Source organism: Cydia pomonella, unplaced genomic scaffold (assembly GCF_033807575.1).
Source record: "Cydia pomonella isolate Wapato2018A unplaced genomic scaffold, ilCydPomo1 PGA_scaffold_183, whole genome shotgun sequence".
NCBI classification, from domain to species: domain Eukaryota; kingdom Metazoa; phylum Arthropoda; class Insecta; order Lepidoptera; family Tortricidae; genus Cydia; species Cydia pomonella.
Window position 1 is genome coordinate 482,213 of NW_026907824.1, and position 27,927 is coordinate 510,139.

Below are 27,927 nucleotides of genomic sequence, written 5' to 3' on the forward strand. Positions count from 1 at the left end.
GCGGGCGGCGCGGCGGCCTGCCAGCGCAGCACGCAGCGCTCGGGGTGCGGCATCATGGCCACGTGCCGCCCGTCCCGCGACCGCACGCCGGCGATGCCCACTGGAATACACATACACTATCACTAAACTTGTAGGGACAAATACTATTATGCTATAGTAGAGCTTTTCAGTGGAGCACCGTGTTTAGACAACAAAGCTTACTGAGTTGCCTAAGTGAGGTACGAGATTGAAAATCTTGATTATATCACTATTGCATACAATACTTTTTCTAGGAAAAACCAAAAATATTTTTTTAAATATAAAACCTAAATAAGTAATGAAAATTGGTAATTATCTAAGTAGACAAAAATACGGACGGCACGTGAGTGGTGATTTTTTTTTATAGTTGAGTTCAGCGTATCGAAATAAATTTTATAGTTGAATGGGAGCCCATACATGAAAAGTACGCAATTATATTTCGTCACCTCATTTTTCAGATATAATTTTGTATTAACCATGTAGTTTCCTTATTGTACAGATAGCATCGCACACATTTAAGAGTAACTATTTTGATTGAAACTGTGAAAACCAACTTCCGCTTACTGGTTACCTGCGTGCGGCGACCGCTGCGCTCTTCATTCTTTATTTGTGCGTGGTAGCGTCCACACGTCGGTCTAGTTGCCGAACACTTCGACACAAGACCACATTGTTTTTTATAACGATCTTCGTTGCGTACTATGGTGTTAGCTGTGCAGCATACATCCTGGGGGTAAGTCGAGAACTAACACGAAGGAAAAAATCATCCTGGAGGTTGGTCGTGAACCAACACGAAGGAAAGTGAAGAAGGGTGAAGATATAATATAAGGTCCCACCCACCCTAGAACCCTGATATAAGTTTTGGTTCCTGCCTTCTCTAAAAATAATGAAGAGCGCAGCGGTCGCCGCACGCAAGTAACCAGTAAGCGGAAGTGGGCGGAAGTTGGTTTTCACAGTTTTAATCAAAATAGTTACTCTTAAATATGTGCGATGCTATCTGTACAATAGGGAAACTACATGGTTAATATAAAATTATATCTTCAAATGAAGTGACTCATATAATATCGATCGAACTTCACTTCAAGAAGTTCGTTTGATCATCAATTATAGTTTGATATACGAAATGTTAATTCAACCATTACAGTCGACGAGTAGAAAAAACTATTATTAATCGTAAAAAATCATTTAAAAGTTGTACTTACGTGGGCTTCCGTTAGGATTCATCGGGTAAGTCTCAGTAGGAACGCCATCATCGTCGACGTATTGCATTGCAATCTGCCGCTGCTGCTGCAGGGCGGCCAGCGCGGCGTCGGAGGCGACGAAGCGGCCCTCGCCGTGCGCCACCCACACGCCCAGCGTGCTGCCCGCCATGCCGCCGAACCACACGTCGGCGGCGCCGGCGCTGATCCTTACTGCGCTCCAGCGGCATTCGAATCTGTGGAAAAATAATCATTTTCAAACAAAACCGTTGATTCTTTTAAGACGATTAGAGAGCTGGCCAGCTACGTGACATTAATCGTTACATGAACCGGATTTATAAATGTATAACTTATTAATCCCGGCTCTATTGTACATTTTAACCAAACTAAAAATAAAATATAGCGTTCATTAAATACAAGAGCGTTTTAGGACTTAGAAGAAGGGACAGAGTGAAAAATATTGACATAAGAGAAAATACCAAATTTACAGATATTTTATATAAAATAGACCAATAGAAATGGACGGAACATATGATGCGCTCCAAAGAAGCAAAGAAATTACAAACTGGTACCCTAGAGAATATAGTCGCAAGAAAGACCCACAGTTCTGCAGGTGGGAAGACGAAATAACGCTAACAGCGGAATCGTTTTGGAAAAAAGTAGCTATTGCCAGGAGGCAAACTGAATTGCGAGATATAATATAATGTAAAAAATAACTCTACCCTATCTCAGTAATAAAGGCTATTTTATTTTATTTTTATTAATACAAATAAACTCACCAAAACTCAATATAAACCTACCTCTCCAACTTATTATGGTCCGATAACACCTTTTATCTTGTTCTGTGCCTTGGTCTCTGGGTTGATCCAACCGAGCACAGCCATGAGTTAACAGCCGTTACACACGCCCAGAGAGAACACGTCGCTTCTATTCGTGAACTGAGAGCTCAGCATTTGTACTTGTATGATACTAACGTACAATCTAGGCGTACCTCTCCGAGTTATTATGGCCCAAAAACACCTGTGTCTTGTTTCACGCTTTGGTCTCAGGATCAGGGATCGGAAACCGGAATTTTTGGTATGGGAACGAAAACGGTATTTTTTCGTTCTTTGTTAATTATTTCATTCCTAATCGGGCAATCTAATAATACGAAGTCGTTATCTAAAAACACAACTGAGTCCTACATTTTGAGTATAAAATAAACCGAAATTTATGGTTATTTCTATGTTTTTGCAAATAACCGGTTCCGATCCCTGCTCAGGATGGATACAGCGGAGCAGAGCCATCAGTTGACAACCATTGCATACGCCCAGCGAGAATATGTCGGTACGGTCCTTGAAGTGAGCGAACTGAGAGCTCAGCAAGGTGATTTGTACTAGTATGACACCAATATTCAATCTAAACGTACCTCTCAAATTTATTATGGTCCAAGAACACTTGTGTCTTGTTCTGCACCTTGGTCTAAGGGTCGATCCAGCCGAGCAGAGCCATCAGTTGACAACCATTGCATACGCCCAGCAACAATGTGTGGATACGGTCCTTGAAGCGAGCGAACTGAGAGCTCAGCAAGGTGATTTGTACTTGTATGACACTAATATACAATCTAAACGTACCTCTCCGACTTATTATGGTCCAAGAACACTTGTGTCTTGTTCTGCACCTTGGGCTCAGGGTCGATCCAGCCGAACAGAGCCATCAGTTGACAACCATTGCATACGCCCAGCAACAATGTGTGGATACGGTCCTTGAAGCGAGCGAACTGAGAGCTCAGCAAGGTGATTTGTACTTGTATGACACTAATATACAATCTAAACGTACCTCTCCGACTTATTATGGTCCAAGAACACTTGCGTCTTGTTCTGCACCTTGGGCTCAGGGTCGATCCAGCCGAGCAGAGCCATCAGTTGACAACCATTGCATACGCCCAGCAACAATGTGTGGATACGGTCCTTGAAGCGAGCGAACTGAGAGCTCAGCAAGGTGATTTGTACTTGTATGACACTAATATACAATCTAAACGTACCTCTCCGACTTATTATGGTCCAAGAACACTTGTGTCTTGTTCTGCACCTTGGGCTCAGGGTCGATCCAGCCGAGCAGAGCCATCAGTTGACAACCATTGCATACGCCCAGCAACAATGTGTGGATACGGTCCTTGAAGCGAGCGAACTGAGAGCTCAGCAAGGTGATTTGTACTTGTATGACACTAATATACAATCTAAACGTACCTCTCCGACTTATTATGGTCCAAGAACACTTGTGTCTTGTTCTGCACCTTGGGCTCAGGGTCGATCCAGCCGAGCAGAGCCATCAGTTGACAACCATTGCATACGCCCAGCAACAATGTGTGGATACGGTCCTTGAAGCGAGCGAACTGAGAGCTCAGCAAGGTGATTTGTACTTGTATGACACTAATATACAATCTAAACGTACCTCTCCGACTTATTATGGTCCAAGAACACTTGTGTCTTGTTCTGCACCTTGGGCTCAGGGTCGATCCAGCCGAGCAGAGCCATCAGTTGACAACCATTGCATACGCCCAGCAACAATGTGTGGATACGGTCCTTGAAGCGAGCGAACTGAGAGCTCAGCAAGGTGATTTGTACTTGTATGACACTAATATACAATCTAAACGTACCTCTCCGACTTATTATGGTCCAAGAACACTTGTGTCTTGTTCTGCACCTTGGGCTCAGGGTCGATCCAGCCGAGCAGAGCCATCAGTTGACAACCATTGCATACGCCCAGCAACAATGTGTGGATACGGTCCTTGAAGCGAGCGAACTGAGAGCTCAGCAAGGTGATTTGTACTTGTATGACACTAATATACAATCTAAACGTACCTCTCCGACTTATTATGGTCCAAGAACACTTGTGTCTTGTTCTGCACCTTGGGCTCAGGGTCGATCCAGCCGAGCAGAGCCATCAGTTGACAACCATTGCATACGCCCAGCAACAATGTGTGGATACGGTCCTTGAAGCGAGCGAACTGAGAGCTCAGCAAGGTGATTTGTACTTGTATGACACTAATATACAATCTAAACGTACCTCTCCGACTTATTATGGTCCAAGAACACTTGTGTCTTGTTCTGCACCTTGGGCTCAGGGTCGATCCAGCCGAGCAGAGCCATCAGTTGACAACCATTGCATACGCCCAGCAACAATGTGTGGATACGGTCCTTGAAGCGAGCGAACTGAGAGCTCAGCAAGGTGATTTGTACTTGTATGACACTAATATACAATCTAAACGTACCTCTCCGACTTATTATGGTCCAAGAACACTTGTGTCTTGTTCTGCACCTTGGGCTCAGGGTCGATCCAGCCGAGCAGAGCCATCAGTTGACAACCATTGCATACGCCCAGCAACAATGTGTGGATACGGTCCTTGAAGCGAGCGAACTGAGAGCTCAGCAAGGTGATTTGTACTTGTATGACACTAATATACAATCTAAACGTACCTCTCCGACTTATTATGGTCCAAGAACACTTGTGTCTTGTTCTGCACCTTGGGCTCAGGGTCGATCCAGCCGAGCAGAGCCATCAGTTGACAACCATTGCATACGCCCAGCAACAATGTGTGGATACGGTCCTTGAAGCGAGCGAACTGAGAGCTCAGCAAGGTGATTTGTACTTGTATGACACTAATATACAATCTAAACGTACCTCTCCGACTTATTATGGTCCAAGAACACTTGTGTCTTGTTCTGCACCTTGGGCTCAGGGTCGATCCAGCCGAGCAGAGCCATCAGTTGACAACCATTGCACACGCCCAGCGAGAACGTGTCGCTTCGGTCCTTGAAGTGAGCGAACTGGGAGCTCAGCGAGTTGGAGAACAGGATGCCGGCCGCCCAGCCTTTAGCTGAGCCTAGGGTGTCTATTAACAGAACAAAATATGCAAGTTGATGAGGGCTATGTCTATATTGGACAAACTGCATCAAAGTCACAAATAAGAGTCAAAGTCGTTTCTACAGCGCGCTCGGTACACCCCACACTTATTCAATTTAACCTATATCATAATCTGTCCCCGAGAAAAATAGATTCACAGCAATTGGTGCATTCTACAAGAAAGTCACTTAAGGGTACAGTCGCCATCAGTTGTTTCGAGGCGGACAAAGCGCACACAAGTCCCTCTATTGTCAAGACGTTAGCGTGTATTCAGATATTTTTGAGTATCTCGGCCGCTCTGATATATCTGATGGCGACTGGACTACCAATGCAAGTATCCGTGTGCTTACACTGTGTAACAATATTCAAGCGTAACATGTTTGAGAGCGGCGTCTCAGTGCTACTGGAACCAAAATTCAGTGAAGACACAAGGCCCATCTATTATATTCTGACAAGTATGAAGGAGTAGTGAGTGAGTGCTTCATATTGTCAAAGATACATTGATTGAAATATATCGTAAGATAAGATAGTTTCGAATTTGACAGGAGATGGCGCTGTACAGCTCCATACATGTTGCGGTATCTCTGATTGTCGAAAGTTGATGTTCGACAAGTGTGACCGATAACATATGGCACAGCACAGTACAGCGCCATCTGTTTTGAATGTCAAACTAAGGTGCACGTTTTTTTTTTCAGGCTTTATCTCTCTATTACAATCAATTCTCTTTGGTATTGTTAAGTGATCTATATTACCTAGATCAATGGTGGCGGCTGGTGACAGCTACCAAAAGCGAGTGGGTAAGCATCATTCTCACCTGCATAACTGAATCCACCGGGGAACACAAGTCCCTTGAAAGCGTCAAGTGTGATCTTGCCGTTCTGCAAGTCGCTCATGGTCACATCGAAAACTTCGAAGTTGGCCATCAACAGTGAAGCGATCATTTCACGGTCACCGTTCGTTCCTGAAACCATGTTATAATTAGTTTGACTACAATGATGCCGACTCAGGAAACCATTAGACAAAATGGGTTAACCTAACTAGCATTTTCATAAAACTAAACTGACCTCTCCTCGTAGCTTTAAATATAGTAAATTGACAAAAAAATACACTCGAATTACGCAAAAGTTTAGCTACCCATCTCCTTTTTCTGTACCTTACAGAAAAATATATGTAGGTAGTTGATACTTTTGCCATACGCGAAAATATTTACCTTCTTCACGAAGAACCGCTACCCTGACGGATTTGGACTTGATAACCGCGGCTGTAGGATCGTAGGTCACGTTGTACGTTACACCCTTGCGTTGCTCGAGACCTGAAACCACATATCATCACAGAATAAGTAATATTACTACCGTACAGAAAAGAAACTTCCTACAAAACCGAAGCTTGACAGCTATTCAGGGACGAATCATGCTGTCTCTTTCTAATGTTACCTTTTACCTGTGGTTGTGCATGCAAAGGGACGTCAAGTTGTGTCAACCCTAATAATTGCTGGCAGCAATGCTGAGTCGAACGGAGCCGAAAATGCCCGAAAGGATCAGTTTCGCCCCCCTGATATCATTCAATTATTAGATGAACCATGTAAGACGACTCGCGGTTCAAGTCGCGGCGTTGTTTTACAGGTGACAAAATGCATCTGTCTGGTGACAACATGTTAAAAAAACTTTATAATGCGAAGTATGTGCCAGGTGGTCTCTATGCTTGAGAAATATCATGTAATGAATAATATCAAGATTAAAAATAAATAAATTCGACTCGATAATTTAGAACACAAGTAATCATTATTAAACCTTATTCCCTTGCAATATGGTTTACGAATAGGCAGCTAATAATACCTTCCCATTCCTGTTTGACACACTCGGAGTTGGCCTGCAGGCACTCCAGCTGGTAGCTTGTCTCTTCCCACATTCTGTACACGTCTATCAGCTGAGTCTTCAACACTGATTCGCCATTCACTTTCACGGAGATCTATAACAAAAAATAAATCTCTGACCGCTTGCGATTGAATTTGTACGATAAGTATCATTTTCCTAGTGGATTTCTTGAAATAAAGTATATGTCCTTTTTCAGGGCTTTAGCTTCTTACATGCCAAATTTTAACATATTGACAGAAAACAGGTATCAGATAGATAGAGATTCCCTTCTCTGCGAATAATGTCAGTGTGTACACTCACACTGTTCACAAAGCAGGGAATAATTGAATTGAAAACTCTATTTCAGACACATTATCTATATGGGCTTGTGCACAAATCACGCGAGGTTCGATAGAGGGGGAGGGTGTCACGACAAAATAACAACAGATGACGTTAGGGTTGGGTTGTATTACGAGGCTTCACGTCTATTTTTCAACGAACCTATCGAACGAAACGAAGAAAAGATATCTACCACATGAGTAGTTAAAATAATGTTAGTATTACTTAAGGCTAAAAAAAAACCTATCCTAACAGTGCAGTCTAGATTGCCTGTCACCGGATATGTAATTTCATCCAGTGGTGCTGGAACGGGCAATCCAGATGTTACGGCATTCAAATGCATATATTGCGTTCGAATGACGTAACATCGGGAGTCGAAAGCCAGAACGCATCCCATATTTGGCCGACACGGGGGCTTGGAAGTCTATGTGGAGATCCCACAGACCACCGAAGTCCATCTTAAATATAAATATATAGAACAAACCTCAGAGCGCATGCCATATTTGCCGGTAACGCCAATCTTCTGCGCTTTCACTCCACTGTTATTATACTCGGCGAGCACGTATTGCAGATTGTCTGGCGCCACTTCTAGGACGATGCCCAACTCTTCGTTGAAGAGCGCTTCGATGGCCGACACGGGGGCCTGCAGGTCCACGTGGAGCCCTCTCAGACCGCCGATGCCCATCTCTAGGACCGTGGTGATGAAACCTCCCTCGCTGATGTCGTGGCCGGAAAGTAGCTTCTTTTCTGAAATTTATATATCGTTACTAGTAGTTCGCCTCCATTTTAATCACCGAAAAAAAACCTTTTGTCTGTTATAGGGATGTGGAGTGTAATATTTATAATCGTACAAGAGTGTATTTATGACACCAAGAAGAGTCTTGATTACGCGATTCAGGATTACAGGATACACGGAACAGCGCCATCTAGCATGCAAAGTGAAGTGCACAAAGTGGTTCGTTGTTCTTACCTTTCAAGAGTTTCTGCGTGATCTTGAACAGTGACTTCAGTACGGCCGGTTGGTCAAGATCAGGCGGGTTGTCGCCAAGTTGCTTGTAGCACTGCGCCAGCGCAGAACCTCCCAATCTAAAGAGCATTATTATGTAACGATGAAAATCATCAAAATAATTACGTTAGAATAATACAGTGTAGATAACGCATCGTCCACACCATCACATTAAAATTCGTATATTGTGTGTATGGAGTCGGAATTCGCTTGAATCGGTATTCTAAAATCAAATCGTCTCAATGCCTGAGCCCGTTATCCGACTGGCAGAAAAATGAGGATGACTCTGGGAATATATTAATATTATCGTTTTACCTGTATTTCCCAGCTGATACGGGCACGTGCACGAGCACAGAGTTCTCGGTTGTTAGAGCCGGTTCTATCTTGACCGTGATATCAGGGCACGGCGCATACGTCGACACTACCAGAGTTCCAGGTGAGCGGACTGAAACGAGGATAAAATGCTTTGGTTATCATTTAGAAATTATCATACTTAGTCATGTCTACTTGCTAGTTTCATGCGAAATTTCAACTTTTTTTTGAAGTAGTAGTAGTAGGTATTGTTCCTATTTTTATAAATGAATGGAACTATGCATATGAGTTAATGAGTATAAAGACTTTGTACTCGTTTCGCAAATCCGGTCTGCGAGCCATCAAAGAACGCGTGCATGACATGTAGAAGGAATAGGAACCCCTTGTTTATCGAACTATAATGTCATGTTTAACTTTTCGGTGTAAACTACTAACTGGCAAACCCTACAATGCGCAATATGACGTGTGTAAACTGTAGGGGGCAGCACATGCTTAATTGAATTAACATTAACTGTTACTATTTTCGATTCAGGTGGCAGACCCTCCAACGCGCACGGTTCCCATTTAAGGATTGGTAATTCCCCGGCGACCTGCACGCACATGGACAGCGAGTCCTTGCCGCCGTCCACGGCCACGCCCAGCTCCCTCATGGCGCCGCCAACAGCATCACGCTCTACAACACCCCCCGCGTCACCACTGACCCGTGTCCCCGGCGACCTGCGCGCACATGGACAGCGAGTCCTTGCCGCCGTCCACGGCCACGCCCAGCTCCCTCATGGCGCCGCCAACAGCATCACGCTCTACAACACCCCCCGCGTCACCACTGACCCGTGTCCCCGGCGACCTGCGCGCACATGGACAGCGAGTTCTTGCCGCCGTCCACGGCCACGCCCAGCTCCCTCATGGCGCCGCCAACAGCATCACGCTCTACAACACCCCCCGCGTCACCACTGACCCGTGTCCCCGGCGACCTGCGCGCACATGGACAGCGAGTCCTTGCCGCCGTCCACGGCCACGCCCAGCTCCCTCATGGCGCCGCCAACAGCATCACGCTCTACAACACCCCCCGCGTCACCACTGACCCGTGTCCCCGGCGACCTGCGCGCACATGGACAGCGAGTCCTTGCCGCCGTCCACGGCCACGCCCAGCTCCCTCATGGCGCCGCCAACAGCATCACGCTCTACAACACCCCCCGCGTCACCACTGACCCGTGTCCCCGGCGACCTGCGCGCACATGGACAGCGAGTCCTTGCCGCCGTCCACGGCCACGCCCAGCTCCCTCATGGCGCCGCCAACAGCATCACGCTCTACAACACCCCCCGCGTCACCACTGACCCGTGTCCCCGGCGACCTGCGCGCACATGGACAGCGAGTCCTTGCCGCCGTCCACGGCCACGCCCAGCTCCCTCATGGCGCCGCCAACAGCATCACGCTCTACAACACCCCCCGCGTCACCACTGACCCGTGTCCCCGGCGACCTGCGCGCACATGGACAGCGAGTCCTTGCCGCCGTCCACGGCCACGCCCAGCTCCCTCATGGCGCCGCCAACAGCATCACGCTCTACAACACCCCCCGCGTCACCACTGACCCGTGTCCCCGGCGACCTGCGCGCACATGGACAGCGAGTCCTTGCCGCCGTCCACGGCCACGCCCAGCTCCCTCATGGCGCCGCCAACAGCATCACGCTCTACAACACCCCCCGCGTCACCACTGACCCGTGTCCCCGGCGACCTGCGCGCACATGGACAGCGAGTCCTTGCCGCCGTCCACGGCCACGCCCAGCTCCCTCATGGCGCCGCCAACAGCATCACGCTCTACAACACCCCCCGCGTCACCACTGACCCGTGTCCCCGGCGACCTGCGCGCACATGGACAGCGAGTCCTTGCCGCCGTCCACGGCCACGCCCAGCTCCCTCATGGCGCCGCCAACAGCATCACGCTCTACAACACCCCCCGCGTCACCACTGACCCGTGTCCCCGGCGACCTGCGCGCACATGGACAGCGAGTCCTTGCCGCCGTCCACGGCCACGCCCAGCTCCCTCATGGCGCCGCCAACAGCATCACGCTCTACAACACCCCCCGCGTCACCACTGACCCGTGTCCCCGGCGACCTGCGCGCACATGGACAGCGAGTCCTTGCCGCCGTCCACGGCCACGCCCAGCTCCCTCATGGCGCCGCCAACAGCATCACGCTCTACAACACCCCCCGCGTCACCACTGACCCGTGTCCCCGGCGACCTGCGCGCACATGGACAGCGAGTCCTTGCCGCCGTCCACGGCCACGCCCAGCTCCCTCATGGCGCCGCCAACAGCATCACGCTCTACAACACCCCCCGCGTCACCACTGACCCGTGTCCCCGGCGACCTGCGCGCACATGGACAGCGAGTCCTTGCCGCCGTCCACGGCCACGCCCAGCTCCCTCATGGCGCCGCCAACAGCATCACGCTCTACAACACCCCCCGCGTCACCACTGACCCGTGTCCCCGGCGACCTGCGCGCACATGGACAGCGAGTCCTTGCCGCCGTCCACGGCCACGCCCAGCTCCCTCATGGCGCCGCCAACAGCATCACGCTCTACAACACCCCCCGCGTCACCACTGACCCGTGTCCCCGGCGACCTGCGCGCACATGGACAGCGAGTCCTTGCCGCCGTCCACGGCCACGCCCAGCTCCCTCATGGCGCCGCCAACAGCATCACGCTCTACAACACCCCCCGCGTCACCACTGACCCGTGTCCCCGGCGACCTGCGCGCACATGGACAGCGAGTCCTTGCCGCCGTCCACGGCCACGCCCAGCTCCCTCATGGCGCCGCCAACAGCATCACGCTCTACAACACCCCCCGCGTCACCACTGACCCGTGTCCCCGGCGACCTGCGCGCACATGGACAGCGAGTCCTTGCCGCCGTCCACGGCCACGCCCAGCTCCCTCATGGCGCCGCCAACAGCATCACGCTCTACAACACCCCCCGCGTCACCACTGACCCGTGTCCCCGGCGACCTGCGCGCACATGGACAGCGAGTCCTTGCCGCCGTCCACGGCCACGCCCAGCTCCCTCATGGCGCGGCACACGGCGCCGCACGCCACCACCAGCGCCGCGCCCGCGCCGCCCGTCTTGCCCGACCACATCCAGTTGCCCGAGCACTTCACGTCTTCTAGTGACGAGATGCCGGCGAATACCTGCAAATTATGTTGAATGTGAAATTTTATGTGTCAAGTTTCAGTACATAACATACAAAACTGTTCTGGAACAACGTCTGTGTGGGACAACGCCATCTATTGCGCGATTCGTAAACGAAATTAAAAATTCGCATGAATCTGAACCGATTCCTCCAAAAACAATCATAGCATGGTATTCACATTTATATCTCTCATTATGCGTAATGAGAAAGTGAGACTCAATACACATTGGAAAAATAAATTGGACAGGTGGAATTATCGTGTTTAAGGATTATTCCTTCCCAGAACCATCTAGCGTGTTTTTAGTTACTAACAAAAAATTGAATGAAGTTGTGGATGATTGCTTCGAGAAAACTCTTAATAGCGCACGCGATTCAGGATTTTTACTTCAAGAAACATCGCCATCTAGCGTGCGATTCGTACACTAAAACTAAACCTGTTTATCTGTGGCAATTACTCCAAGAAAAATCTTAATAGCATGATATAGGAATTTTAAAACATGTAACAATGCCATCTAGGCGATAACCTTACAGTCAGCTATTGTATGGAGTGAGCTCACATCCTGTAAGCTACAATACCTAACGTACCAAGTTGGTAAAAGCCTCTCCGACCGAGCGACAGCCGGTCCTGCAGCGGGGTCCAGCAGACCCTAACCCCCTTATTCATAAACGTGTACTAAAGTTACGATGCCGCTGATCATCGTTTGTCCCTTTCCATCATACCAATACGTCGGAAAGGGACAAACGATGATCAGCGGCATCGTAACTTTAGTACACTTTATGAATAAGGGGGTTAATGTTTTGTGTTCCGATGGAGGTGGCTGAGCCTACGAGCTCTTTGTAAGTCAGGGCGATGACCACACAACCAGATCACCCCGATAGATAGATTAGGCCCGAGCAATGTTTGATTGATAACATACCAAGTTGGTAAGAGCCTCTCCGAGCGACAGCCGCGCTCCTGCAGCGGGGTCCAGCAGACCCTTGATGTTCTGTGTTCCGATGGAGGTGGCTGAGCCGACGAGCTCGTTGTAAGACAGGGCGATGATCGCACAGTCAGCTAGAGGTGTGTGGAGTGGGCCCACGCACTGTTGCTGGGCTACTAGACCCGTGACGCAGCGGTCGACCTGCAAACATAAATGCAACATAACTATCAGAAAGTAATTGGAGTATTTGTTGCCATGAAATACGGCGCAGATTTGTCCGCAATAGCTTTTATACGAAGGAATTCACGTAATAATATCTAATCTAATTGTACATTTTCGAGTAGTTATAACATTAATTGGGTAGCCAACCAAATAAAAAACCGCATGAATCTGTCACTGAACGACTTGACTTTAACCTACATTATTTGATTATGTAATGTTTTCATCTACCCTCAACTGACTTAAGAAGCCATTTGAGGGTAGATTTTGTTTACTTTTATTTAAATACCTAAAGATACAGAGGTTTGAATTCGACTAGCAAATTAATGGCGGTAAAAAAAAATATAGAGACGTAAAGCGAAAATAAAAACCCGATCATTCAGTGTAATCAAGAAATTTTGGTTTTTAAGGTAAAGTGCTAACACAGTGCGCTTTACACTTCGGTTATTATGGATGTAATGAACGGAACCGAACAGCGCTATCTACAGCAGCGGTGGCAGCATGGTTCCATTTTTGCCTCGCAATCGCATGTCGCTATGCCCGTCACTTTCGCGCTTACATACTTATTAGAACGTGACAGGCACGGTGACAAATGATAAAGAGCCGACCATCTTAGTCCTGCTACTGTAAAAAATACGACTACAATATTTTGCACTACTTTATGTGTCTTACTATTAATTTAGTCTTACCTTATTAGTTAGGTATCTCTTGCTAGCAACATTGACGAGTCTCAAAACCCTGTCCAAAGCACTTTGGACGGTAACGTCCTTTGGCAGTGAGAGCGGCAGTTTGGTTCTCTTGTCCTGTCTGAAGTCAAATGTCTTTCTTGGCATATTTCCTGAAGAAAATATGAACGATAATGCGAAAATAATAACTTAGTATGTCGACAATAGTATTGTCAAGCAAAAAAAAGGCAGTGTTGCCTTGCATAAAATAAGGTACAAGTAAACTACAAGGGGTCACCCTTGTGTGTTACTATTTCGAGGTGCTAAAAATTTATAACTATCAGTGTATTCTTTTGTGCGACCTATAGACACATGCATAATGAAGCACTCACGGAAACAAATTTAATATAGGTCTTTATTTACTTACAAACTACTCAGCGGCAATACTGAGATGCATTAAACTATTTTAGCTAAATCAGTCTGTTTATCTTTGTGGTCTTGGATTTGAATAAGAAGTATAATGAAAAATACCTTGGACAGCTTCCAGGTCTAGATGGTACCTACGGTAATTTGTTCTTGCTCTCAAGTTTCAATCTCTCGTACCTGCTGAGATATTGGTCGCTGAACGGCCCCTCCACGAGACTCATTCATGAACAAGTCAAATGAAAAATACCTAAGACAGCTTCCAAGTGTAGATCGTACGGTAGTTTGGCCTTGACCTCAGGTTTCAACCTCTCGTTCCTGCTGAGGTACCGGTCGCTGAAGGGCCCCTCCACGAGACTCATGTAGCCGTCGCCGGTCACTTCGCCCACGAAGGATACGGGGCAGCGCTCGCGCTGGCAGATTTCTGAAACAAGGGTGCTTTTAGAATAAGCCTTATATGTATAAACGGTAAGGTTCAGTTTTCAACACCTACCATCAATACTGAGGCAACGTCTAAGATATGTTTACACTTTTGCACGTTACTCCTTTGTAATAAGAAGAAAAATAAAGACTTAGAAGGTGATCTGAATATGAAACTCCCGTAAAACTTAAACATATTAAATAAAATACAACGGGACACTCTTGACGAAATGAAGTAACCAGGATTCGAGAAGTTTTCGACATAAAAACGCTAATAATTGTTTTAACGCTTCCAAAAGCGACTCCAATATCAGCTTCACACTTTCATAACAAATGCAATGAAAAGGATTCACTTTTTTAGTTACTTCTGTGTAAGTCGGGCAAGCAAATGCACAACCTGCTTATTTTCGCAGTACGCGCAAGTTGCTTGCGTTACTATTATGCATAAATTACTTGCTCCACTCGCACTTGCAAATATCATCACATCTTTATGTCGTTATTTATACGCTTCATATAACTTGCGCAAGTACCTACCTCAACTTGCGCAAGTTACTTGCACTGTGTGAAAACACAAATACATTCAGAAACGTAAGCAATTACGTACCTTCTAAAACAGTTCTGTTCTCCTTAGAGCACAACAGCGCATCATTCTCCTGGTACTCCGCGCCCCACAGCTCCAGGGTGGTGACGGTGGGGTCCCCGAGCTGGAACTCCTTGCTGAACACCACGGCGCCCGCGGGCTCCACGAGCTCCTTCAGGACGTTCCCGTTGCCGCCGGCACCTTGGTCGTGGATCGCTGTAAAACCACTAAAAATGTATCTATTCTAACATTTTGAGCATAAGAAATATTATCAAAAATATATTATGAATATTTAGGTCATACTGAAGGGCTTTCACTATGGTAGCAATTCCGAATAAATGGAATAAATGTAGCTGTCCCATGAAAAATTGACAAAAGTGTATGAAACTAAGAATTTAGGTTTAGTTCTCGATTTTAGCAATGTCACCATAGTACAATTAATTTGTATTACAATTACTATTAGTTTACTACCAGATTATATGGATATATGTGACTTGGGGTCATTCTACTTTTTAGTGCGAGTTTTTTGTCTGTGAATTATGGATTTTTTATTGTATATCAATATAACGCACATTTTAATGCCGCACTAATGATACCTTGGAACCAAGGTAAACAATATTTTATCTATTTTTATAAGTAACAAAGTTGTATTTGTAAGTAAAAGGGCAGGTACGGTAACATAGTTATATGTTTGCATACTTCAGGCTATAAATTCTCAAAATAAAAGAAAGTCTAGGGTCAAATATTCAGGCCTATTCTGTGCTTATAGTGTTTTAGTAGCCAGTGTAGGTATAATATAAAGAATGGCGCAAAAAGCGCTAGAAACCGCTATTCGGGATCTTCAACAAACTGTGACCGCAATGACGAACAAATTAAGCGTACTCGAACAGAGAATAACACAGCAAAATGAAATAATAAACAACCAAAGTGAAGTGCTAAAGCGACTAAAACCGAACTCGGAGGGTACCGCAGCAACAACCAGTAAGTCTATCGCCAACCATACATCCCCAGCCCCACCAGCGCTCACAGCGCTGCAGCAGCGGCCTGTCCGTCAAGCGCGGCTAAAAGCCGCCGCGACCGCTGCACCAAGCGCCGGTAAAAAATCAAGCGCTATCGTCGCTGGTGGATCACAAACACCTGATATTGCGATAACACCCGAGGTAAGCAGACAAGAGACGAATACGCCTAATGAGGAGCCGTCATCGCTAACGTCCCCAACACCGAATTTGAACTTAGACCGCAGCAACCTGAATAAAAATGACACGACGAATGATGTGTCAACACATCCCGCTGACTCCAAAGACGAATATCACACCGTGTCCTATAAAAAGGGCCGCATGCAAGCAAGACCAAGACGGATCGCCGTCACAGGTACCGGCCCAGCGGACGGCGACGTACAGACGACAGAGCGCGTTAAAAAAATACTTGCCTGTTTTTTCAAGACCGACACAACCCCGGATATGATTCAGTCATACATCACAAAGAAAACCGGCTACACTAACTGCACAGTCATCAAACTACGCCTGAAACATGATCACTACGCGTCTTTCGCGATAACTGTGTCTTGCAGTAAATTCGACGAAATTATGTCTCCCGCTATGTAGCCGGCTGGGACGGAGGTTAGCGAGTGGTTTCGAGCCGGCGGCGGGCGCGCCGGGCGCGCTCCCCCCCGCAGCCGCGACCCCCGGTCCCCCGCTCGAGCTGATAACAAGACGTAAACAAACTTTGCGAACAAATAGCAATAATATAGTGCCATTGGTCATTTGTCAACAAAACATTCAATCACTCAACACCAAAACCAGGCAACTTGAAGTATTGTTAGAAAAAGAATTGAAATGCGACATTCTAGCCTTAACTGAGCATTGGCTGACAAGTGATCAATTGGAAAGTATTTATATAAATAACTTTAGACTAGTCTCCAAGTTCTGTCGTAATTCGCGTGAACACGGTGGCGCATGTATTTATGTAAGAAACTCCCTGAGAGTAAAAGAGTTAGACGTATTAACCGCCTTATCGGTTGAAAGATACTGTGAGATTGCTGCCATAGAGATTTTAGATTTTAATTTGATAGTAGTTTGTTTATACCGCACAAATCTAATTAGAGCGTCAGACTTTTTAGATGTACTAGAGCGACTGCTAAGCAAGATCAGTGAATTAAAATATGATTGCGTGATAGTAGGTGATACTAACATAGACTGTTTGAGCCTAACCACGGATCATAAATTGTTGTTGGATATACTGCCCTCATACGACTTTAAAAATATTGTAAACTTTCCAACTCGTGAAACAAGGACAACATCTACCTCCCTTGATCATGTTTATATTAACCTAAGCGACAACACCCTTGTAACCGCATTTCCAATAATAACAAATATCAGCGACCACTACGGTGTCCGCGCCGTGATTGAGCGCAAGCGCATGTCAGTGCCGCCCGCGCCCGCGCTCACCCGCCGCGTCCGCAACTACACAGCCGCTTCCAGACTCGCCTTCGCGCGAGTCGTAGACAGCGTAGATTGGAACGAATTGTACAATAACAAAACCACCGTTGATGATCTCGCCCTTACAATAATCAACGTCATAGTAAACAAAATAGAAATATGCTTCCCATTTAAAATTAAACCAAATGTTTCTAGATGCACCACTTGGATTACAGAAGAAATCTACTACACAAAACGACTGCTGTTTGATCTTGTTCAACTCAAAAACAAATTTCCCGATGAAACGGAGTTGGTGCAAAAAATCGCTGACCTTAATAGTAGGTATGATAGGCTTACGCGCACTATTAAAGCCGAATTCTACGCTACTAAAATCAATAATAGCGATAATAAAATCAAAGCCATGTGGAATATAGTCAACACAGAGACAAATAAAATCAAAACTTCCGCTGTTGACTATACAGATGTCATCAAAAAACCAGATGGCTCGCAATACTCGAGCAAATTAAATTTATTAAATGCTATGAACGAGCAATTCGTTTCCGCTGCGACGCGGTGCGGGGCCCCGCCTGCTCAGCCCGCGCGCGCCCTTGCCTCGCTCTCACGCGCATGTGCCGCTGCTGATCGCTCACTACGTTTTAAACACTTCTCACCGGCAGAGGTGTATAAAATTATCACTAAGTGTATTGCTAACAAACCCACCCAAGATTTGTACGGCATTTCGGTGGAACTTTTGCGATTTTCGGCCACTTCCCTTTCAGCCTTTGTCCATACTTTTCAACGAATGCCTGAGAATTAGTAATTATCCGAGATCATTTAAGGAAATAAAGGTCAGCCCACTGTATAAAGGGAAGGGGAAGCAAAATGATCCAAGTTGTTATCGTCCCATATGTATCATACCTGCGGTGGCGAAGGTTTTCGAAAATGGGCTAACTAGCCGTCTATCCCAGTTCCTTCTAAATAACAACTATCTATCGGAACGCCAGTATGCATACAGACCGGGACGATCAACCACAATGATAGCGCGTGAGGTGGTGCGCCGTGTTCTTGAGGCGCGAGAGGGCAAGCTTGAGGTCGCAATTATTTTCTGTGACCTGTCGAAAGCCTTCGACGTGGTCGACCATGGGTTGCTGAGTTCGAAGCCCCATCACTACGGTATTCGAGGACCTGCGCAAGCCCTTATGTCAGATTTCATGCATAAAAGGACGCAGTACGTAACTGGACAAAGAGGCACTTTGAATTCACACGGGCTGTCGGCCACCATCGGCGTCCCCCAGGGATCGTCCCTGTCAAATGTGGTATTCTCCATTCTGCTTAATGACCTACCTATGGCAGTCAGTGGAGGCGAGGTCTACATGTACGCAGACGACGTTGCGGCAATTGTAACCGCCCCAAGCATAGATCAACTAGAATTGAAGCTAAACGTAGTAGCCGGACAACTGTCGAATTGGTTCGAACAAAACGGCCTCATACTAAACCTAACCAAAACACATTTCATCCAGTTTGATTTGTCTGGACGTAAGCGCCGTCCATTGCATGTAGGTCTCGCCGGCGGCACCATAGACCAGGTTAAAAGTATCTCCTTTTTGGGCTTCCACATAGACCAAAGCCTAACATGGGAGAGCCATATTGATTCCCTGTGCGGTAAATTGGGAAGGGCCTGTTTCGCCCTTAGCAGGCTGACGACCGCCCTCCCGCTTCAGGCAGTCCGCAGCTGTTACTTCGCCAGCATACAGTCCATCGTTCAATACGGGCTTGAGCTATGGGGCCGTGCAGCCGATTGGCAGCGTGTCTTTCGACTTCAAAAACGAGCTGTAAGGGCTATTGCTCGAGTTCCATGGCACGAGTCTGCAAGGCCACATTTCACTGCCCTGGGGATTATCACGCTGCCGGGCCTCTTGATACTGCAAACAACCTTATACACGCGAGAGAATTTAGATAAATACCCCAGGCGGGGTGACAAAAGCGACCGTATTACACGATACGGACACAAACTAGCTGCAGTGCCCCGTAGCCTAGCAAAGTCGGCAAAAACTATACATGTCATGGGCCCCTCTGTGTATAATAATCTACCATCAGGAATAACAGACGCACCTAATTTGTTAATCTTCAAAAATAAACTGAAAACTTGGCTTGTTGAGCGGTCGTTCTATAATATAGAAGAATTTCTGACTGCGAAATGTTGATGAAAATAATAACAATAATACCTACGCAAGTACCTAATGTATTTTAATTAATATGTTGTAATTTCAATTCCTTTTTTTTATGTTATTTGTACTAGTTATGTAAGTTGACATGTAATCACCTATTACCAATAAATAATGAGTATGAGTATGAGTATGAGTATTAAAATTCTGCAAAAACCTGCAGTAGAAAGCAGAATGACCACATGAATGTTTATGTCAAATTTCATGTTAAGTATTTCAGAATGTCGTTTTAAAATGAGAGCGTAACATCGATTGTATAGCGGCTAGCCGTTCATGTGACTTTGAAGTGTTTCAAATACCTTAGGCTGCGAATGTAGATTATTTTTCGTTTGTCCACCCGGTCTTACACATATCGACTAGTCCCAAACTAAGCAAAGCTTGTACAATGGGTACTAGGCGACGATAAACATATTTATATACATAGAAAACACCCACGACTCAGGAACAAATGCTGTGTTCATCACACAAATAAATGCTTTTACTGGGGTGATTGATAATTATTGAAGATAATGTCAATAATAAAAGTGACGTCAATACTTACACTCAACTGGGTTGACGTCAGCCTCAAGGCATCCTCTTACAACTCGGTTGAGACGGTTGCCCATTTCAGCATCACCTGGGAAATAAAATCAACCTACAATAAATATAAATAGAATAGGACAATCTTACAAAGCGTGAAGCATGGATCAGTCACATTGTAAGATAAGTAACACTTGTGTTGCGCAGAACCAAACTTCACTGATCCTTTGTTAACGTAATAAAAAAAATATCGGCGAAACCTAACGAGTAAATTCATGTTCCACTAGAAATATGTAATCTATCTACCGTGAGGCGCTCTATGCACTAGTGAAAAAAAAATAACAGTAAGTCACACATACATAATCGTATGAATGTTAGTGGAGGGCCACATCTACAATAAAATAGAAAATAGCTATATACAAGTGCGAAAAACGGAAAATTCGTAACGACCGAAGGGAGTGTTTTAAATCGACACGAGTTGCGAGTTACCTATTCGCACATGTATCGTACAACGTTTACAGTACATATGATATTTAAAATTGTCGACATCGTTACATAATATGCTAATTTACGCACTAGTGCGGAAAAGTAGCACCATATGTACTGTAATAGTACATTCCGATACAAGTGCGAAAAATAGGAAATTCGAAACGAGTGGCGATAAATTAAAACACGTCGACACGAGTTGCGAATTACCTATTCGCACTTGTATCGTACAACGTTTTACAGTACATATGGCCCTTTAAATGTTCGACACAGTAACGTAATATGCTAATTTGCGCACTAATACGATAAAGTAGCACCATATGTACAGTAAGGTTCCAAAGTGCATGGACAAATTTGGACCTGATGGTACTGTAAAAATGTTTTTTAGCGTCTTAGATCTGCCTTACAAGAGACTAAGGGGACAAGCATTTTAGGGGGGAAGGACCTTTCGGGAATCTTCTCCACATGGTGTACTCGGTTTAAAAACGTCACCTCTCTGTACAGCTCCAAAGTCCAGCGCATGGTCGCGCGAGTCGCCGCCCTGTACCGCGACGGAGGAAGCCGCGCCGCCGCCCACGCCGATGCGGTACACGGGCCCTCCGATCTTCACTAGAAGCATGCCTGCGCAAATAGGGAAGAACTTTATAGTACAATATTAATATAATTGAATGATTTATTTTTTGGACTATACATATATACAGGTTTTACACTTTGCTCCATCGATATAAGAGGCTGACGTGAGGCTGAAAACTCTAACGTTTGACAATCCAGTCAAACGCTTGCAGTAGAGTGTCCCTTATTTTATGGTTTTTGAAGTGAAAACTTCTTTAGCGGCGCTGTGCACTTTTTGTGATGGGGAAAAATGTTTAACTCTCGACAGGTCACGTGACCGACAGATTCGACAGATTGGAAATAATGTTAAAGAATTATAATAGTCCTGAAGTTATGGAAAGTAGAGGCAAGGAACATAAACTCCATATACCAAAAATTGTCCGACAAAAAACCATAAATAGGTGGCGCTACAATACCTAGAATACTTGAGGAAAAAATCTAATTATAGACTGCGCACTTCACTCCGTCAATAACGCCTAGGTTCTTAGCTACTCTAGCGCTACTCTGGAGATATTTGGAACTATTATTTATAGCTGACAGCTGGACACTTTTGCAACAGTTCTGCCTAAGGAGATTTTGTTTCTATACCTGAAGTGTTAAATTTTTAATGAAATATAAATTGTCATATTTGTGTACGATAGCGCAATAAATGAATATTGTATTTTACTACATAAATGATAGTACTTTTATACTGATAATTAAAGCAATTCGTGCTACATTATTCCCTAACCATTCCAAAATATCAAAAATGCACAACGTTAATATTCAAGTTTTCACGTCACGTGATTCACAGTCATCTGGGAAAATTGATTAGGTACAGGTACGCGGGGTAAGAAATATATAAACCATGTTTTCATCGATTCTTACCTTTGTCTGGCTTATTCTTTTTGATCATGGAATGAGGCATGTATCCAATGCCGCCGCTGAACATGATCGGCTTCACGAACTCCTCACGCACGTTGTCGCCGTTCTTCAGGCCGTATGACTGAACAAAGCCTGGAAAGCAAAACATATCACGTTACTATATTTTAGAAGATGAAGGTTTTCAATTGATTGAATTAGGCGTAACTTTGCAAAAGGCCACCAAATCATAATATGGTAGGTAATATACGTGGTCACAATGGCTCTAATAAGAAGGTTCAAAGACACTCAAAGGACAAAGGTCGTCAAAGTAGCTCTTATTATAAATAAATTACAGTGGGCTAGACATTGAACCAATGTCCACTGGAGCTGAAATATTCTTGACTTGTGACCGCTAACCCCAGCACGCAACGAGAGAAGGTTCTCAACAATGAACAATGATTTATATACTAAATTTGCTACCTTATCATAATAACCATAAAGTCGGTTAAGGAAATGTGTGTTTACCAGTAATAACCGGTTCTCCAAACTTGTTGCCGTAGTCAGAAGCGCCGTTGCTCGCCTCGATGATGATTTGCAGTGGACTAGCGAAGTTGCTCGGGTACTCCCAGGTCTTTTCCTCCCATGGTAGTTCGTAACCTGGAAAATATTCAGTCATTATTGTTATGTCAAGTTAAGAACAATAGTTATTGTTAGGTATCACAATGATACCTTTTTAGAGTTTCATGTAAAATGACAAAAACGGAACCCTTATAGTTTCTTCATGTCCGCCTGTCTGTGGTTGTCCATACGTTTATCTCAAAAATAATAAGGTAAATGTATCCAAATAAAATTTGGAACATAGGTGTATTTTGTGAGCCACTACTAAGTTTAGATGTTATAACTAGAAATATACATATTTTAGGGGGGCACTCCATACATGTAACTAAAAGTGAAAAAAAAACAGTTAATATCAACGTGGGACAGACACAAAATGATGTGGTTAGATCTTTCAAAATAATCTTCTGTAAACAATTTCAACTGTCTACCTTTAAGCAGTTATTGCTAAGCGTGTAAATCGCTATTAAATGCAACACGGCGACTATGTTAGGCGACATTGTTAAAATAAGCACTAACTTATTTTATCTAGATATAGGTAGGTAGGCTTGTTGTCTATCTTCTACAATAAAAGAGTACCTGGGCGACCGAGCATTGCTCGGTTATAACTATTTATTGTAATATGGTGGTGTATAGGTGATAATCTTATCTACATTTTTTTACTACATTAAACTTGTCTAAAACAATAAAAATTAAAAAATTATATATAAACTTGTACATATAAAAAAAAAGTTAGTCACCGGGCGAGATTGGAACCCGTAACACTCGTTTAGCAGTCCGCGTCTTAACCCGCTGGACCAGACGGACAGTGGCCGGCAACACGAAATTAGCGACCATATTCTGCGTCGAAAGAAAAACGCATGAAAACTCGAAAACACGCGTTTTCCCAAACATAAGACTAATCTAGATCGATTGTTTACCCCCAAAAACCCCCATATACCAAATTTCAGCAAAATCGTTAGAGCCGTTTCCGAGATCCCGGAAATATATATACATATATATATATATATATATATATATATATATACAAGAATTGCTCGTTTAAAGGTATAAGATATGTTACACTTACCGGGTATGTTCAAGTTTCCACCACTATATCCAGCAGTCCCATCAACAGTGTGTCCCTCTCTCCCACCCCCTTGACATCTCCAATACGCCCTCCAGTTCCTGAAGTGGTCCCACTGAGAGCTACTGTGGTAGGCTTGTTGTCTATCTTTTACAATAAAATGTATGTTACACTTACCGGGTATGTTTAAGTTTCCAACGCTATATCCAGCGGTCCCAGCAACAGTATGCCCTCCTCTCCCAACTCCCTGGACGTCTCTAATACGCCCACCAGTCCCAGTAGTGGCCCCACTGAACGGAGCCACCGCGGTAGGCATATTGTGGGTCTCCGCTGTGAAGATGATGTCGGATTCAGTGACCTCTTGGATGACTTGTGATGGCGCTCGGACGTTGGTCGGCTTTAGTTTTGTGTGTTTGAATCCTTTGATGGCACTGTGTAGGAAGATTATATGAGTATTAAAAGATACGAACGTAAGAGATACTGCACTTAGAAAGACGTGCCGGCTCAGGACGACTTCGTCCACGATCAGGGACCCGTCCACCCCTTCCCAGAAAAAAAATCATCGAATAGCCCCAACGATTGACTTTCCCTTTGAATGGCATACCCGTTCATTTGACTTAGCTCTAGGAAGGGGTTTCCCTTTTAGAGATACCACTAAATGAAAGGGTATCCTCTTCCTAATTCAAAAAATTACATTATGACGCCTGTGCTGTCAACGCGCTAGGCACCCAATCCTTCTCTTTAAACATAAATAAGCAATATTTGATTCTATTTTTCCCAAGAGAAAGTTGAAAATGGCATAAGCGTTATGATTTACATTCGATACCCCTTCAAGGGGTTAGCGCTTAGGAACGGGTATCAGCTTACCCGTATTATGAAGCGCTTAAAAAACCAAATGAAAGGGTTTTAGTTAGCAACGGGTTTGGTAAGCAAAGCCTTACGTAATAACCCTTCAAAAACCCTCCAAGGGGATACCGGACCGGTCCCTGTCCACGATTCTTATTTGTCACCTTTTTAAATCATTCACAATGCCATGTCGGAGAGTGGTGTCTCTTGACACAAGTGTCATATATGTATGCTTAAAAAGAGTTACCTGCCTAGTTAAAATTACGACATTTTTATTATTATTTTATTATGTCGTCAGTAGAAGTCGTCTTAGAAGCGCTGGTCACGGGTTCAAACCCCTGCTCGTACCAATGAGTTTTTCGGAACTTATGTACGAAATATTATTTGATATTTACCAGTCGCTTTTCGGTGAAGGAAAACATCGTGACGAAACCGGACTAATCCCAACAAGGCCTAGTTTACCCTCTGCGTTGGAAGGTCAGCTGGCAGTCGCTTTCGTAAAAACTAGTGCCTACGCCAAATCTTGGGATTAGTTGTCAAGCGGACCCCAGGCTCCCATGAGCCGTGGCAAAATGCCGGGACAACGCGAGGAAGAAGAAGAGTCGTCAGTAACCAATTTCTAAATCGTCACTGACCTAACTCGTCCACATTAGTGTATCGTCAATTTAATATCTTGTCCATATTATTATATGGTCCACAGTGCTATCTCATTCCCATTCGTATGTCTTCTATAGAAGAGTGCTATGGCGATATAGGAATGGCGACCAGTAAGCACTGTGCCGATATAGGAATATGGACGAGTTAACCACATAATAATGTCGACGAAAAAGGACAGTGGACCATATGGAAAGAGGACAACTTAAGAAGGTGACGAAACTGTTGACAAAGTCCCCCAAAGGCCCGGAACCGACGTGTCCAAGTTAATTCCTGAGTATCCCAATTATGACATATAAGTGTAAGGCGCGAATTATACACAGATAGTAAGGTGAAGGCGCGGCGCAGGCATGATACCGCTTCAAAACGTTTTCATATAAAATGTACAAAAGGCGACGTGTGGTGACACTTGACACTCAAGCGTGTTTGCCCGGCGCCTTCACCTTACAGTGCAGTACAGTACAGTGAGTGTACATTCAAGTTTTTAAAATTTGCGGCTGACTTTTATGGTGGCGTTATTCATAATCGTCTGACAAATCTAACAGACTTCATTGATGATCGCTTGTCATTTCAACATTGTGTTTGTTAGAGAGAAATATAATTTAGCAGCTTTGTTACGTTTCATGAATAAGAGGGTTAAATCATCCCATTCAGAAAATAAATGTACCTAATCCTATTGCCCTGAATAAAATAAATGATACTTGTCTTAATTTAAAAGGTAATTAAACTTAACACTTTAACGGGCGTTAGGGTGTCAGAAAACGTTAAATTGAACCCTATCACTTAGAAATACAGTTCAAAATCATTGTGGGAAATATATTCCCTCTGTCTTATAATTGCTTGATAACAGTATAATTTCTTACCTGCTGTTATCACCGAACTTAATGACGTTGTTATCGTTCGACGTCGCTTGAGTGGAAGCAACCATATCAATTAATGATTCGTTGATCTCTTTGCCGTCCAGTATGATTTTGCCCTTGAAACAATACAGTTTAAATTAGGTTCAATAAACGTATACAAATCCAGTATATACATACTTTCAACTTTTTGACCTTAGACTACATTTTCAACTCTCCGAACAGATAGTTTAAAAGGAACCTTCATACATTCCAATAAAGTTAACTATGGCGTATTTTGGTAGCTCTCGAAGATGCGCTGTTTTGACTGTGTGGGCCCAATGGCCTAATGGTCGGCGACGCACTGGCGACACCACTGGTGTCTCACTTCGATAGGCTGCGATACATGTGTTTTATATAGCCCGTACGTTTATTTCCAACTGTCGTAATATAAAAAAGATACCTTACAGTAATATCTTTTATTAATAAGATAGAAATAAAAAAGATACCTTATGATAATACCTTATTAATAAGATAGAGAAATACCTTAAAGAACCAATGACGAGAGTGCTCACTGTTGCTCTGGGCTAGATCGAACAACTCCACGCTGGTTGGGTCACGCTTCAGTTTGTTTACAAACAGGTCCGTGTAAAAGTCCATGTCCCAGGAATCGAAAGCCAAACCTTTTAACAAAAACAATATGGTCACTAGTTTATAATTAAAAAAAAAAGTGTTAGACATGTTGACATTATTTTCGTCCAAAAAAATAGAACCAGTAATATAGCGGCCAAGGCGTTCACAAATATCTGAACACTCCTCTATTGTCAAGGCGTTGGAGCGTGTTCAGATATTTTTGAGCACCTCGGCCGCTCCGATGTATCTGATGGCGACTGTTCAGTCTCGGTCGAAGCGGCTATAGTTCCGTTTTTTTTTAGGTGATCCATTTTTAAATTGATCTTACAGACTATTGGAAATCCTAATTCCCAATGTCTTAAAGACAAATCATAATTAAGGAAAACATACCTAGTTTTTGGTTGACTCGTTCCATAGCTGGTCGTCCCTCCTTCAGAAGAGGCACCACGAACCAGGGCTCCAGATCCTTCGGCAGCCCCTCATTAAAACTGTGCCTCGGGAGATTTTCTGACGTGTATATACATTGCGTCATCCTATCATGCAAAACTGAGGCCAAGTCCTCAAAGTGCTGCTTTGAGACATTCTTAGTCTTGTTGAAAGTGATGAGGTGTCTGGTTGATACCTCGAGGCGGACCACATCGCGTAGACCAACGCTTTCGCAAATTTGGACCGAGTTACTCGAATCAGCCGTTGAGAAATTAAATCTAAAATAAATGAGATAAAGGTTAGTTTTTATTGACGACTTCAGAAGAGGCGCGCATGAATTGTAATCATGTAATTATAATTAAGATCTGTAATAAATGAAGAAAACAACCTGTACGTTACATAAGATAATTATAATAATGTCCAATAATCGTTTGGGTTAGGTAATAGTCTTTACAGTACATATGTTAATGTTAATTTACCGCACTAGTGCGATAATTAGCACATTACATAACTATGTCGAAAATGTAAAGGGCCATATGTACTGAAAAACGTTGTAACATACATGTGCGAATAGGCAATTCGCCACTCGTTTCGAATTTCCTATTATTCGCACTTGTATCGTAATGTACTATTGTATTTACAAATACATTGGACATTATGAACATTTGTTCATGGACGTTAAGAGACCTAGATGGCTGGATCAAGGGTCAGATATAGAAGGCGATACT

The 27,927-nt window shown here is 44.5% G+C and overlaps 1 protein-coding gene across 1 annotated transcript in view; it reads right to left on the reverse strand.

The window, feature by feature from the left end:
* The window catches only part of LOC133533615 (phosphoribosylformylglycinamidine synthase-like), a 33,247-nt gene that overhangs the window by 1,147 nt on the left and 4,173 nt on the right, over window positions 1–27,927 (reverse strand). Inside the window, exons 3-24 of the mRNA XM_061872622.1 lie at window positions 27,164–27,477; window positions 26,687–26,823; window positions 26,168–26,280; window positions 23,982–24,235; window positions 22,649–22,780; window positions 22,148–22,276; window positions 21,161–21,289; window positions 20,205–20,279; window positions 15,046–15,237; window positions 14,272–14,445; window positions 13,623–13,771; window positions 12,712–12,915; window positions 11,597–11,792; window positions 8,613–8,742; window positions 8,262–8,377; window positions 7,776–8,038; window positions 6,935–7,067; window positions 6,310–6,411; window positions 5,914–6,060; window positions 4,878–5,088; window positions 1,218–1,450; window positions 10–100 (exon numbers count right to left, since the gene is read on the reverse strand). Of these exons, the coding sequence (XP_061728606.1) occupies window positions 10–100; window positions 1,218–1,450; window positions 4,878–5,088; window positions 5,914–6,060; window positions 6,310–6,411; window positions 6,935–7,067; window positions 7,776–8,038; window positions 8,262–8,377; window positions 8,613–8,742; window positions 11,597–11,792; window positions 12,712–12,915; window positions 13,623–13,771; window positions 14,272–14,445; window positions 15,046–15,237; window positions 20,205–20,279; window positions 21,161–21,289; window positions 22,148–22,276; window positions 22,649–22,780; window positions 23,982–24,235; window positions 26,168–26,280; window positions 26,687–26,823; window positions 27,164–27,477 (3,624 nt within the window). The remainder of the gene's footprint in view (window positions 1–9; window positions 101–1,217; window positions 1,451–4,877; window positions 5,089–5,913; window positions 6,061–6,309; window positions 6,412–6,934; window positions 7,068–7,775; window positions 8,039–8,261; window positions 8,378–8,612; window positions 8,743–11,596; window positions 11,793–12,711; window positions 12,916–13,622; window positions 13,772–14,271; window positions 14,446–15,045; window positions 15,238–20,204; window positions 20,280–21,160; window positions 21,290–22,147; window positions 22,277–22,648; window positions 22,781–23,981; window positions 24,236–26,167; window positions 26,281–26,686; window positions 26,824–27,163; window positions 27,478–27,927) is intronic.